General features: G+C 34.2%; 1 protein-coding gene and 1 long non-coding RNA gene across 2 annotated transcripts in view; one reads left to right on the plus strand and one right to left on the minus strand.

Annotated features, from left to right (window-relative positions):
- The window catches only part of LOC135207321 (uncharacterized), a 55080-nt gene that overhangs the window by 4661 nt on the left and 36483 nt on the right, over positions 1-13936 (minus strand). The gene's annotated exons all lie outside the window — the stretch shown is intronic.
- On the plus strand, positions 1685-11305 carry LOC135207320 (uncharacterized). Its single transcript, XM_064239020.1, has 3 exons — positions 1685-2080; positions 5700-5946; positions 10578-11305. Exons 1-3 carry the CDS (start codon positions 2078-2080, stop codon positions 10748-10750), a joined length of 423 nt encoding a protein of 140 aa, XP_064095090.1. The 5' UTR covers positions 1685-2077; the 3' UTR covers positions 10751-11305.

Genomic DNA, 13936 nt, shown 5'->3' on the forward strand with positions numbered 1-13936 from the left:
GAAATGTAATATAAATTCAATACTCATAATGCTGATATATATATTTCTAAGGATGGCTTTAAAACGGTTAAATTCAAGCTTTCTCAATAATGATTTTTTAAAACTGTGTATGATAGGCAATTCGACGTGTCCTTTTCAATTACCAACTTCAGTACAGACCATTTCAGTGGTACAAGCAGACAATGAGGACGTGAATTCTAATATCAGGACAATGAATGAAAATCGAGCATCGTGCTACTGTTCTAATATTGAAAGTTCTCTTTACACAAACAATGACGCTACAAACACTGAATGCGGAGCGTCTCCTTGATAAAGACTTTGCCCTTTGCATACGACAATCACCTCTTACACGTCTACTGCTTTATGACAGTTATAACGCGGTTCTACTCACGAATACAGGAGGCCGCTTCTGGGGAGTTTCCGTTTGGATTTTGATTCAGAACAAGAGAAAGATGAAATGCACAATTCAGTCCCATCCCTTCCACAAGGTCTGCTATTTTTGTTTGTTTGTTTGTATGGTCATTTTACGTAGCATGGAACCAGTGGTTATTCAGCAACGGGACCAACGGCTTTACGTGACTTCCGAACCACGTCGAGAGTGAACTTCTATTACCAGAAATACACATCTCACACCCCTCAATGGAATGCCCGGTAATCGAACTTGCGGCCACCGAGGTGGCAGCCAAAACCATACCGACCATGCCACTGAGGCGCTACAAGATATGTTATTCTCCATTTGGAATATCAATCCTTGGATTAGTGACCTTATATAAATACTCTAGCAATCATGTTTCCTGTACAAAATTTGTCCACAGCAGGAAGTATGGTCAAAACTTTTAACAATCACTAAAGGTGTGAGATATACAAAGTAAAATTGACTACCTATTTTTCGTGACATCATTCCCTTACGCTGTTCACAATTTTCTCCTACTGCTTATGATAAACAATGAAAGATTCTCAATGGGTGAAATGTTAATGAAATTTGTTTTTTAACGAATATTGACTGGCTAGCTTCTCTATCTTTCTCTCGCGCACACACGTACGCACATTATATATATATTATATATATATATATATAATATATATATATATATATAATATATATATATATATATATATTCAATATTTACGAAAACGATAGGGGCAATCTCTCAAATTACGGTAAGCCGACCTTCACAGGGAAGAAAGTCTGGGTAGAATACGTACAACGTTCTTATATATTTAGACTAGACAAAAACGAAAACTTCTGATCTCACTGTTATAACGATCAACCTAAAAGACCCACGATTTGATACGGTATCTAAACTATGGAGTTCCTTGTACAACGCAAAGCAATTCCAAATAACTAAAACCACATTGATTCACTACTGGGATCTCTGGCGATGGTCCGAGGACCAAATATGAGATGTGTGTAAAGTCAATTAACTATAAATTTGTACAAGAATTGACATCTTTACAAAAAGGCGAAACGCCAAAATGAAACCATGACCACTTTTTCAATTTGTTCACAAATGGATGCATCTTTCAATGGAAGCATGAATATACATATAAGGTGAAATAAGTTATATATATATATATATATATATATATTATATAATATATATATATATATATATATATATATCGAGATAGAGAGAGAGAGAGAGAGAGAAATTTATAATTGTATCAACGTGAGTGAGTGGGAGGGGTCAAAGGCCCAACCATAAGTGGTGATGGCTTAACTGAGCAGTGAGCATCTCAACAGAACAGCAGCTGGTAAAGGTGTTTAGGGTGCGTCCAGTGTGGGTTGAGAACTCTTCACATCACAAACCCCAGGATGGGCACCCGGAGGACTCCCCCCTCCTCGCACCCCCCAACATCCTCGCGCCCTCCAACGGGCTCCAACACAATCCCCATCACTCGCTCTTAAGTCTCCCGACCTGCTCCTTTTCTTCCTTACTTGAAGTGTCTCTCAGTCTCAGACAGACATTCTCACTCCCAGTCTCCATCGTGACACGGCAGTGGAAAGTGGCGCCTTGCATACTTTTAGCACTAGACAAAAATGTGTTTAGCGAAATGACATTGATTCACAAGAGAGATGGTGAGCGCTGTTTTCTAGGCAAATCTTCCCTTATTTGCAGGCACATATCTCACGATTACTCATACGTTTTCCATTGGTGCACAGTAATATACGTGGAAACGTCGTCTTTGTAGATTTGCGTAGAGTAATATGTGAAAATATTATTTTTAAATTTGTACCAATATGTGAAAATGTTTTTGTAGATTTGGGTACAGTAATATAAGCGAGAATCTTTTTGTCGATTGCTGTACAGTAATATATGTGAAAAAGAGAAACAACACAAAATAGATAACAGCAGCAGTTACTGTATAATGTATATTGGTGGTCAGAAAGAATTCAGAAAAATTTACGGTTGTTTTGAGTGCAAACATACACAGAATAAACGTTAATATTTACTGTTATCATTTTTCAAATCCAGACTAAAATTGAACACGAATTTAAAAGTTTATTAGTGAAATGAACAAAAGTGCACGATTTAAAAAAATTAAGTCGAAAACAAAACATGGTAATAGAATAAAAAAAAACAATGACAGAAAGAAACCTATTATTTAGTCTTGTGTCAAGAGATTGCATATATAAACTTTGCGAGTTAATATTAATCCAAGAATGGTGGAAGTGACGGCGATGATGTGAAGGCGTCTATAAAAGCTCCAGAATAGCAAGGGCCGCGAGTTGACAGAGTTGACAGAGTTAAGAGAGGCGATAACGTAATTAAAAGGCTGACTCGGAGCGTCAAGTATGTGACGACGAGAAAAACTTGCGCTTATTTATCTTCTGTTGCTTCAAGCCATACATAAATGAAGTATGAATAACTGGTATATGAGTGAGACTACAGGTTTGTTTAAACTGTTTGAAGATGCTTGTAAAAAGAAGTGTCTTGGGAGTAAATGTTGGCAAAAGCCAAGGGCACACAAAGCCACTGCAATGTGGTGATTTAATGCTACTAAGGACTGGGAGAATGAGTCACGAGAAGTGACCGAACTATTCAAGTTAGTTGGGAGGAAGTCTCTGAAATGTAATGTAGGGCAGACGATACATAAAGGGTAGCGAGAAATAGTGTTATAAGGCATGTGAAAGAAGAGGTTGAACTTAGGAATGGAGAGGATTGCTGAGTGAATATCCTGGATGAAAATAAAACAAAATTGTTCAATGTAAATCGAAAAAGAGACGTAGATACTGTGTGGATGAAATGACTGCTCAGCATATGCCCTAAAGAGAGGTTTGAATAAAAAAAAATAAATACATATGATGATGTGCTAAATGTAATAAACGTATGGGGATTGAATTGGCAAACTTTATAATTCTTTTGCGGAAGTACATGAAATGGCAGTAAGGATGCAGAGGATTCCTATATTGATCCAGTTTTGATTCGGTACTTGAAGGACTGAAAAATGTCTGCTGCAGACAGTTGTGTTTTACTAGTTTTTCTTTGCAAGTGAAGAACATACTTCCCAATAATATCAGCCTTGCAGGCATTGCTGATAATGTGGGCAAATTAAAACTACACAAAAGGAGGGGATTCTAAAAGTTTGAAATAATGACTTAGCAAACCACTGGCATAAAGTTTGCAACTTATGTCTGTTAGTTTTAAAAGATAATAAAGAATTAGATTTCAGATTTAAAATTCTCGACTTGCACACAGTTAGCCCTAAAGGATGCTTTACAAAATGGAATAAAATTATCATCTTAACTAACGATTTAGAGCAATGCAAATTGTAAAAAATTACAGAATTTCTTTATAAGAGGTCTGTGTGTGACACTTGCCATTCGTTGTATGAAATTTGGACAATAACAAAAGGTATTCAAAAATATTTTTAATGTAATAGTACTTCAAAGAGCATTCACACAGTATTCAAGAAAAAAAAATCTAATCTTTCGGGCCAGCCCTGGGAGAGCTGTTAGTCAGCTCAGTGGTCTGGTAAAACTAAGATATACTTAACTTAATTGTTCACATCAGCATGTACAGAAAAGGAGATGCAGGAGCAACAGTTAGATCTTTAGCTGTTATGGGTAGATAGACATTAAAAATGCCACGAATGATGGTAACGTCACTAAGTCGCACATAAATTGTAAATGGAAGAATTTGTGGAATAGTGGAACTTATAGTAGCATGAGCCATGAAATGGAGAAACAAATCCAGTAATGTATGGGTACATATCTCTAAAATTAAAGCTTCAAAAGAAAGCTTTCGGGAATCTGTTTGATTCTCCATATATAAATGTAGATTTGTTTCTCCAATGTTTTTATTACTATACTTTTAAAGGGCATTCACAATTTTTTTTTATTAATATTATTATATTTCAAAGACCATTCACATAATGTTTATACTGTTGTACTTAAAACAGGCATTCACACAATGTTGTGATTGTTAAAGTTGAACTGCATTCTCCAGAAGGAAATTAAGTTGTGATGGGTCACTATAAGTACCCATGGCTTACATGGGCATGTCCATTCCCTAACACGCTAATACCAATTCTACACGTTTATTTTTGTACTTCTTACTATCAAAACCTCCTCTCATTTTAACAGTCTTTAAATTATCATACGTTCCACTATTCCACAAATTCTTCCATTTACAATTTATATGGGACATATTGATGTTACCATCGTTTGTGGCATTTTTTATGTCTATCTACTCATTACAGCTACAGATCTAACTGTTCCTCCTACGTCTCCATTTCTGCCCATGCTGATGTGAACCATTAAGTTAAATTTTACCAGACCACTAACCTGATTAACAGCTCTCCTAGGGCTGGCCTGAAGGATTAAATTTTTAGTTTTCCACGTGGCTAGGAACCAATTGGTTTTGTAGCAATGGGACCTACAGCTTATTGTGGGATCTGAACCACATTATATCGAGAAATGAATTTCAATCACCAGAAATAAATTCCTCTGATTCTGCGTTGGCCGAGCACAGAATCGAACTTCGGACCACCAGGCTGGTGGGCGAGCACTAAAACCACTCGTCCAGTGAGGAACTGATGTCAACAATGATTCAGCATAATTCAAAACTTATGTATTCTTTCATTTAATTTATGGAATGTATGTATCTGTTAAACAATTGGAAATTTTGCAGGCAGTAATTGTAAGCACACTGTCTCCCCCTCCAACCTAAATTGAATTATACTGAAAGATATATGTGTACATTATGGGCTTTACATAAAAATTCACCCCCTAATTATGAATATGAAGTGCAAAAATTGTTTAAAATCGAATAAAACACAACATACAACAGAGTAACATATGAAAGAATTAATATTTGAAAATTCTGTACTGTTTATATGTAATAAAATAATTAAAAGCAAGAATTTACTTTGTTTTGCACTGAGGAAAATTATCCTGACTATGATGATAAGAACTTAATAATGAGTTAGCTGAAAGAATACTGTATTTACTTCTTATTTAAAAGCTAGCATTTAATTTCAATCATCAACGCTACTGCCATTTGTTGCTTGTGTATTAAACACAAGAGTGATGTTTATGTCATTCAAAGTAAACAAATTTTATTTTGGCTAATTACTCATATAAAACATGAGCTTGAGAAACAAATATACTATTATTAATCTTTTTCATTTCAGTCGATCCAATCTATTTATTGATGTATCTATTCCACTAAAACCGTGGTCACCTCTCATTTCAGAATGTGGAAGTTATTTGCATACAGTTGTTTTTGGTACTAATATACACAAGTACTTATCAGTGTATGTGGATTCCTGATGAAAATACAAACTACATGTATGTCAAAGATAAACCTGGAGGCAATTACAGTCCTAGGATACTTGAGGACACAAACATCAGTTATGATAATTTCAACTCTAATATGGACAACTGGTCGATAGATGAGGAGTACATCATTAATCCCACAAAGAAAACTTCACTGAAGCAAGGTATGCAAATTCAGAACCACTCTACCTGGTGAATCTCACATTCAGCATCACAAATCTTAAAATATGGTTAACTCATAATCTACTTATGTACGTACAGCTATAGAGGTAATGCAAATAGGTATGAACATGAGATATTCATTCTAGGTTAGCCCAGCAGGTGAAATAGCTTATTTGTTTCAAAGATAGTTAACATTTCCTCAGTTTCTGTTTGAAAAACTAAGTAAGGTTATGGTACTACCAGCCCATTTCTAAGCAGATAGGATGAGAAAACTTATGCTGTTCATAATAAAAATATTAAAACTTGAGTAAAAAAAAAAATGATGTTGCAGGGTATGTCACAAGTATAGAAAAAATGTTTCCTCTGATATTTAAAATTGGGAACTATGGCTTTAGCATGAAATAATAAGGTACGGAACTGCAAATATTCAATATTATGTCAGTTCTAATATTCTGACTCAACTTATTACAGGTAAATAAAAATAAATTACCTAAAACATGTTAACTTCACATATTGCCAACAAACTTGTTAGTTACCTAATATAAAACACTAAAGATAAAACAAGAACACCTTTCAGCATTTTCCTCTAAACCAGGGCTCTCCAAACTATGGCCAGCGGGCCACATCCGGCCCGCCACATAATTTCATCTGGCCCGCCAAACAAATCCCTGTGTGGTGGCTTTGAAAAAATAATTACCACACAACTGGCATCGCTGAATTATTCAAAGCAGTTAGATGGTTTAGTTGTGGAAAGGTTTTGCTGCATTTCTTTGAGCTCAGATTAGAAATTGGTTTATTTCTCACAGAGAAAAATAAACCTCATTGAATCTAAAGTTGCAAGGCAAAACAAATTTGATCACTGACTACTTTGTTCATGTCAAGGCATTCAGAACAAAACTTGCGCTACTTGAAGGCCATGTGAAAGTTAAGAATTTTGCTCATTTTCCATGTTGTGAAAAATTTCATGCAGAAAGTAAAGTTGAATTTCCTTCTTCATTTGCAAATGAAATAATTTCAGATTTGAAAAAAAGTTTCAGGAGCGATTTGCTGATCTTGATGCCAAAGCAAATGAAATCAGGCTCTTTCATAATCCATTTGAGTGCAATGCTGAAAATCTTCCAACTCGATTTCAAATGGAAATTATTAATCTCCAGGCAGATGACAGGCTGAAAGATAAGTATAGAGAAGGAAATCTGATTGAGTTTTATAAATGCCTGCAGCCAGACCAGTTTCCAAATTTGATAAAGTTTGCTTGTAGTTTTGTGTCCATTTTTGGTACAACATACTTGTGTGAACAAACATTTTCCAAAATGAAGTATGTGAAATCTAACTATCGAGCAAATTTGCCTCATGATCATTTGGCTCATCTAATCTGGAACCTGATTTCAATGAAATTTTGAAGTCAACACGTCAGTATCCTTCGTCACACTAATTTGGTTGCATAAAACTAAAGGCAGAAATCTATATTTAGTTTACCCCGATTTTTTCCAATAAGATATGTTTTAATTTTTCCATGTTTATACTCTAATATATGAGGAAATTAAATTACAGTAGTACCTCGAGATACAAAAGGCTCAACTTACGAAAAATCCAAGTTACGAAAGCCAATACGAAAAATTTTACTGCTCTACATACGAAAAGTTTTCAAGATACGAAAGGTTGTTGGTATAAAGTCCGGAGATTTGCCCGGACCACCGAGAACAATTTTAAAACTCCCGCGCCACCAACTGAGTAAACTCGCCACCATCCTCCCGCTCTCCCATTGGTTCCTGATGCTAGTCACCCCATAAGGTCCTGCTCTCCTATTGGTCAGCATCTACCCCTTGTGCTTTAAGTATTCTATTGGTAAAAGGTTGCTGTAAATTGAAAAACTTAGTATTCATGCAATGCATTTAATAAAAAAAAGAACATTAGATAAAGATAGAATAAAGAATAGAAATGAATGGTTATTATACTGTTTGGTAGTTTCAGTACTTGAAGAGAGATAATGAAAATTTATGGCTTACTGTGTAAAAGTGATTGCTTGGCGATCGTTCGATACTTGTAAGTGCTGGATGTAAACAGACGTTTGGAAGCTTTTTTTTGTTTGTTTATTATAGTTAATGGTTACTTAATAATTATTTGAAATGAGTACATGCAATACATTTAATAAAAAAAAATGTGAATTAGATACCATAAAATATAAAATAAATCAGACTGCCAACAAATACACATTTTTTAGAATTCTTCTTCTGTTTTATTATTACGTTACGTATACGTATTGCGTTTGTTTCATTATAGCTGTCAGTAACTCGGTATCTCCGTTAGGTAAAGATAGAATAAAGAATAGAAATGAATGGTTATTATACTGTTTGGTGGTTTCATTAGTTGAAGAGAGATACTAATGACAAATTATGGCTTACTGTGTGCTAGGAAAAATGATTGCTTGGCGCTCGTTCGATACTCGTAAGACGGGTAAGAGCTGAGAATGTAAACAATCGATTGGAAGGTTTGTTTTTTGTTTGTTTGTGTATTATAGTTAATGATTAATTAATAATTATTTGAAATGAGTACATACTGATTATTTATACATTTTATTGGCATATTCTAAGCTTTTAGCTCTTAGGTTTAGATGTCAGAATCATAGACTAGGCTACAGTAGCAACCGCTAACATAGGCTAGGCTTATTGCTAAGGGACATATGCTAAAGTCCTAATATATGCAGTAAAAATGGGGTTGAACATTACATGCAGTTGAATATTACTCAAGTATGTACAGTATTTTGCCTTTTTGGAGTCATATTTCTTCCATCGTAAACCTAGAACATGTGTTTTAGGCCTGGAAATATAATTTACTGGGGTGTTTTTGGAGGGCTTGGAACGGATTAGCCATTTTACATGTAAAATGTGTTCCAAGATACGAAAAACTCATAATACGAAGGCCGTCTCGGAACGGATTAATTTCGTATCTCGAGGTACCACTGTACTGGGACTGATTTGATTTTTTTTCTTTTTTTTTCCTTTGGCCCTCATAAATGTGGGAAATATATAATGTGGCCCTTACATTGAAAAGTTTGGAGACCCCTACTCTAAACCATTAAAAAGACCAATATAGAGTACCAAACATAAACTAAAACTGGCTCTGATTCTTCCAAAATCAAATTGCCTCTAACACTATAGAAGTTTTTCTAACAACTTACACAGGTGATAACTGAAAAATCTGCATTACATAAATTACAAAAACTCCAAATATGGATGAACATAAACATCTCCTTAGGCACTTACTCCAAAAGTGCAAGTAATCATCAAATGGCAACAAATGATTAACAGCTGGCTGATAAGAGAACTGGAGCATGAACACCTATACTGTATGTAAAATTAATTAATTTTACATTCCCAATAAAGAAATAACTGATGAAAACAAAAATCTCACTCCTGTGGATTCCAAGGCATGTACTACTTAATTCAACGGTATGGTTAAACTCCTTTTGACTACCAAGAGAAAAAAAGGTTAAAACTGAACTGAACTCATTGAAAAACTGGGAGTCAAAATATTGGATGAAACAAAAGCTCTACTCCTAAATACATGAGTAAGAGCAAAGCTAATTAAAAATGCGGTTCTTTCAGAAAAGAATATTCTCTTCCACTAAAATACAGTTGATTAACCTTGTGAACCTTTGGATAATGTGCAAAAAAATACACACAAAGGTAATATCACTTGCTTTCAGTATCTAATAAAACCTGACAAACTGCAATGCTTTTCCCTGTGGTCAGTACCTCATTCCCATTTATATACTACCTTTGTTATAAAAGATGCTTATGGTCCACTTAAAATGAAACAAATATATAAATAAAATGCCCAAATTACATTATTTTAGCATTTTTTGTTTCATGCAACTAAAATACTTTTAAACAATCTCTAAATGTGGTTGCAACTAATATTTGAAATTTTCGTCTTAACCCTTGAGAGTGTGGAGGGGGTTGGGGTCAAAATTTCTGTCTGCACTAGAAACATCACCCATCATTGACTGAGCAAAAATACTTGATATGTACAATAATATTTTTTGATCCCTCAGTGTAATGTTATACTTTCTGGTATATTAATGAATTTGGCATCAATTCAAACCTAAATATTTGGTCTTTATCATGTTTAGCAATGCCAAAAAAATATACATATATATATGTATATATATACATACGTACATATATATAAAGAAACATTGATAACGCAAGTAGAAATAAGAGTAAAGGAAATTTTTTTACGTATAATGCCTTTCCAATGATATGAAATACGTACATTACTATTTGAGCTACGTATGATACCACAAAGTACATCAAAAAATGTAAAATATAACGTGCAGTGGTGAGTGGAATAACGGTAGTGCATGTCACTTTTTAAAACATTTGCCATCAATCATAATAGTACACATCAGTCTCCAAGACAACATCAAGCATCCGTACACACCATACTCTGATTCTGTTTTGACACTTTTTTAAAATTTTGGGGGCATGTACTAAGAAAAATATCCTTTGATGACAACTTTAGTCATTATTTGAATCTCAACAGTTAGAAAATGGATGATGACTATTATCATCAGAATCTCAAAGGGTTAATAAATAACTGAACGATGGTTGAATTTTTTCTTCCTTTCCAGTCTTGAACAACCTAGGGGACCAGTGGTGGAGAATAACAAATCCTGATGACCCAGCAAGGAATGCAGAGCCAGCTATGTGGGATGGTCATGGTCTACAAAAATCCATTGTACAAAACCTATCAGCAGATTATCAGCTTGTGCAAGACAAATGGGAAGAAGAAGCTGTAACATGAGCTAGTATGTAACATACTAGTGTTATCAACACAATCTACGCAGTACATACTTTAATGGCAAGTTTCTCCACAGTACTTAAAAGAATAACAACTGTATTTTAATCAAGACTGACATACGTACTACTGTATATGATTACATATTAGTGAAAGATCATGAATGTTATTCGAATGAGCCAAAATTTTTCTACAAATTATCTTTACAACTCAAATGCTAAGTCATAAACCAAATACTACCATTATCTAAAGTCAAAACCTATAACTCTACTTCACAAGACAAAAATAATTTAAATATATATATAAATGCATAGATGTACACTATATAAAAGATAATCTGGATGATTTGTCCACAGTCGTTCTCATGAAGCAGTACTTATGTGATAATTCTGAAGGTGCTCATAACTATACCAAATATGTTCAAACTGGTTAATCACAAGAAACAGATGATCACCTAAAAATGTAAAATGTTTTTCTTTATATATTAATCAAAATATTGCAAGATATTCTTATAATATAAATATTGCAAGATATTCTTATAATATAAATCTTTTAAATTATGTTAATTTATTTTCCTTCCCTAACATTGTATTTTTTATGGATGGTATCATGTTGGAAATCTGACAGAATGGAATACAGAATTTAAGCCAAAGGCCAAGCACTGGAACCTATAAGGCCATTCAGTGCTGAAATGGAAAGGTGTAACAGGAGGAAAACCACTAAGGTTGCACTCTTAGGAGATGATGGAAAGTAAGATGAAAGAAAAAGAATACAAATGAAGGTACATTAAAAGGAATGAAAGGGGTTGCTGTTATGGGCAAAATCGACGCTACACAAAACCTCAAGTAATGCCTACAGTGCACCATGAGAGGTACACTGATGGCACTACCTCCATATGGGAGTTGGAAAAGTGATGACACAAGTTTTGAAAAATGAAGTTCTTATACAAATTGAACACAAGTAAAATATATGAAGAGATATTTAGAAATAACTTGAGTAAAATAGTCACTGGTTACATAGCTTTTACTGGAGGTCATAATTTAACTACGGTAACTTATGGCAGAATAACAAAATATCAGATACAGTTCAACAAAGCTGGACTCATACAGGAAATCTGTATTGTTAACATTAGTACCGTACATTTTCGTTTTTACGGAAATTTCAAATTTTTTTTATATTAATGTTGTTTGCTAGTTTCTATAGTATCTACCCTTGTATTTACCTTCATGATGTTTTCTTTTTGTACTGCACTGTTCATTTCTTATATTGTTTTCCTATGTTTCATATCTTTTATCTCTACAGATGATTCTCTATACAAAAATTTCTCTTAAAAAATTATGATCTACTCCCAACATTCCTTGCTTACACTCAGCACTAAATATATGCTTCTGTCCACCTGTCATTAGCCCTTCAAACTGAGGGCTATTTCGGCATTTAATTTTGCTAAATTTCCCCCTCCATTTCCAAAGCAATCAAGTAATCAAAGTAGCTGGACCTGGGCACTTATAATTTTTTTTTTTTTTTTAGAATTATCAAATAATCTTCATAAATGCATTTACGTATTTTTATACTAACATGAACCCTAATTTTACAAACACCCAACTAGCAAACATCCCGTGTTTGAGTGTACAAGCAAAACCTTGAATTACTGTAAAGTAATCTAAATTAATCTAACCCTTAATGGACAGATCCCCTCATACGAGTAGCAATTACAGGTTTTGGTTGGTAGACAGATACACTCATGGCGAGCCTCAATATTACGGGCCACCAATTTGAAGGACCATGAATTTGAAGGAATTGGGCAGAAAAGTTTCCATTATACTCCTATAACCCATAAATTCACTGATGGCAACTTTTAAGACTGGATAAAATCAAGACGCATGTGGCTCATGAGTTAGTGGTGATCTTGACTTCAAGGGAGCAAATGCTGCCTCTCTCTCTTACATGACATCTTATATACTATTTGCTTATAAATGTACCAGGGGTTGCTGTTGGTTTTAGTTCTTATGTTTTTTTATAGTATGTCAGGTATAATTGTAATTTTGCAAAGAAATATTAGAAAAGCCATGTATAATAAAAAAAGTTACAGTATCTTGATTGATCTCAGTAAATTTACGTAATTATTTTACAACAAATATACTCCGAATTTGTTACTGATTTTAGTTCTTATCTGTTTCGATATTTTATGAGCGGTATAATTATAATTTTACAAAATAAATTTATTTATTAGAAAAACATGTATATCTTGGTGAAATTTACAATGTCTTGTAAGAGGCCCCAAAAGGGGTTGTAAATAGTCATTTTCAACTTCTCATAGAAGGTAGGGAAAATTTTTTAGAATTTTTTTTCTTACACCATGTGCATTTGCATATCTTCCTCTTTCCACTGATGTGTTTTTTTTCAGTAACATCTACAATATTCCAAGCAAGGTACACTGTAAAACCAGTACCTTCTTACATGAAAACTTTGAAAATTTCCATATGTTACTTTCATATGGATTAAACTTGAAATGACAATGATGTAAAGCAAGCCTCCACAAAACAGAATGCCTTTATATGAGGAAAAAACAAAATATGAAAGAAAATAAATAATGAATATAGGTATCGTTTAATAACACCAAAGCTACATTTTTTAGTGTAGTCACTGTTTCGTCCTCAAAGGAGTTACCCTCCATGGTGTGTGCCAGCGCCCCATAGTGACTAGACTAACATCAAAGAAACATCTTTTAGCCTGGTCTTGTAGCCTGGAATTATGCCATAATGATAAACACTATAATAGATGATAGAGTATAATGGACAAAGACAAGAGGGCATTTTATATTGTCTTCAGCATAGGCCATTTTGTTTTATGATTAGGCCGGTTAAATGACCAAGAACCATTACCCCTCTAGTCAATGCAGACTAAAGTGTCTCCAGCCAGCGATCCTCATTTTGAGACATTTCAATATCCTTTTTTTTTTCTTCAGGGATCATGGAATCTTCCAAATGTGAAAGTTAAGTATGTTCAGTCATTCAAAAAGGGACTTGGACAGTTTCTATAGATTTGAAAGATGCATACTGGCATGTCCCTACTGCCGTTGCCTTCTGCCCCTTCCTAGGGTTTCAGACAGGGAAAAATATGTACAGGTTCAAAGTCATGCCTTTTGGGCTAAACATTCCCCAAGAATCTTTTCAAAATTGGTGACAGGAGTTG

This window comes from Macrobrachium nipponense, chromosome 32 (genome assembly GCF_015104395.2).
Source record: "Macrobrachium nipponense isolate FS-2020 chromosome 32, ASM1510439v2, whole genome shotgun sequence".
NCBI classification, from domain to species: Eukaryota; Metazoa; Arthropoda; class Malacostraca; order Decapoda; family Palaemonidae; genus Macrobrachium; species Macrobrachium nipponense.

Coding starts and splice junctions, on each gene's coding strand:
- LOC135207320 (XM_064239020.1), top strand. Junction 5,947..10,577: donor GAAAACTTCACTGAAGCAAG/GTATGCAAATTC, acceptor CTTCCTTTCCAG/TCTTGAACAACCTAGGGGAC.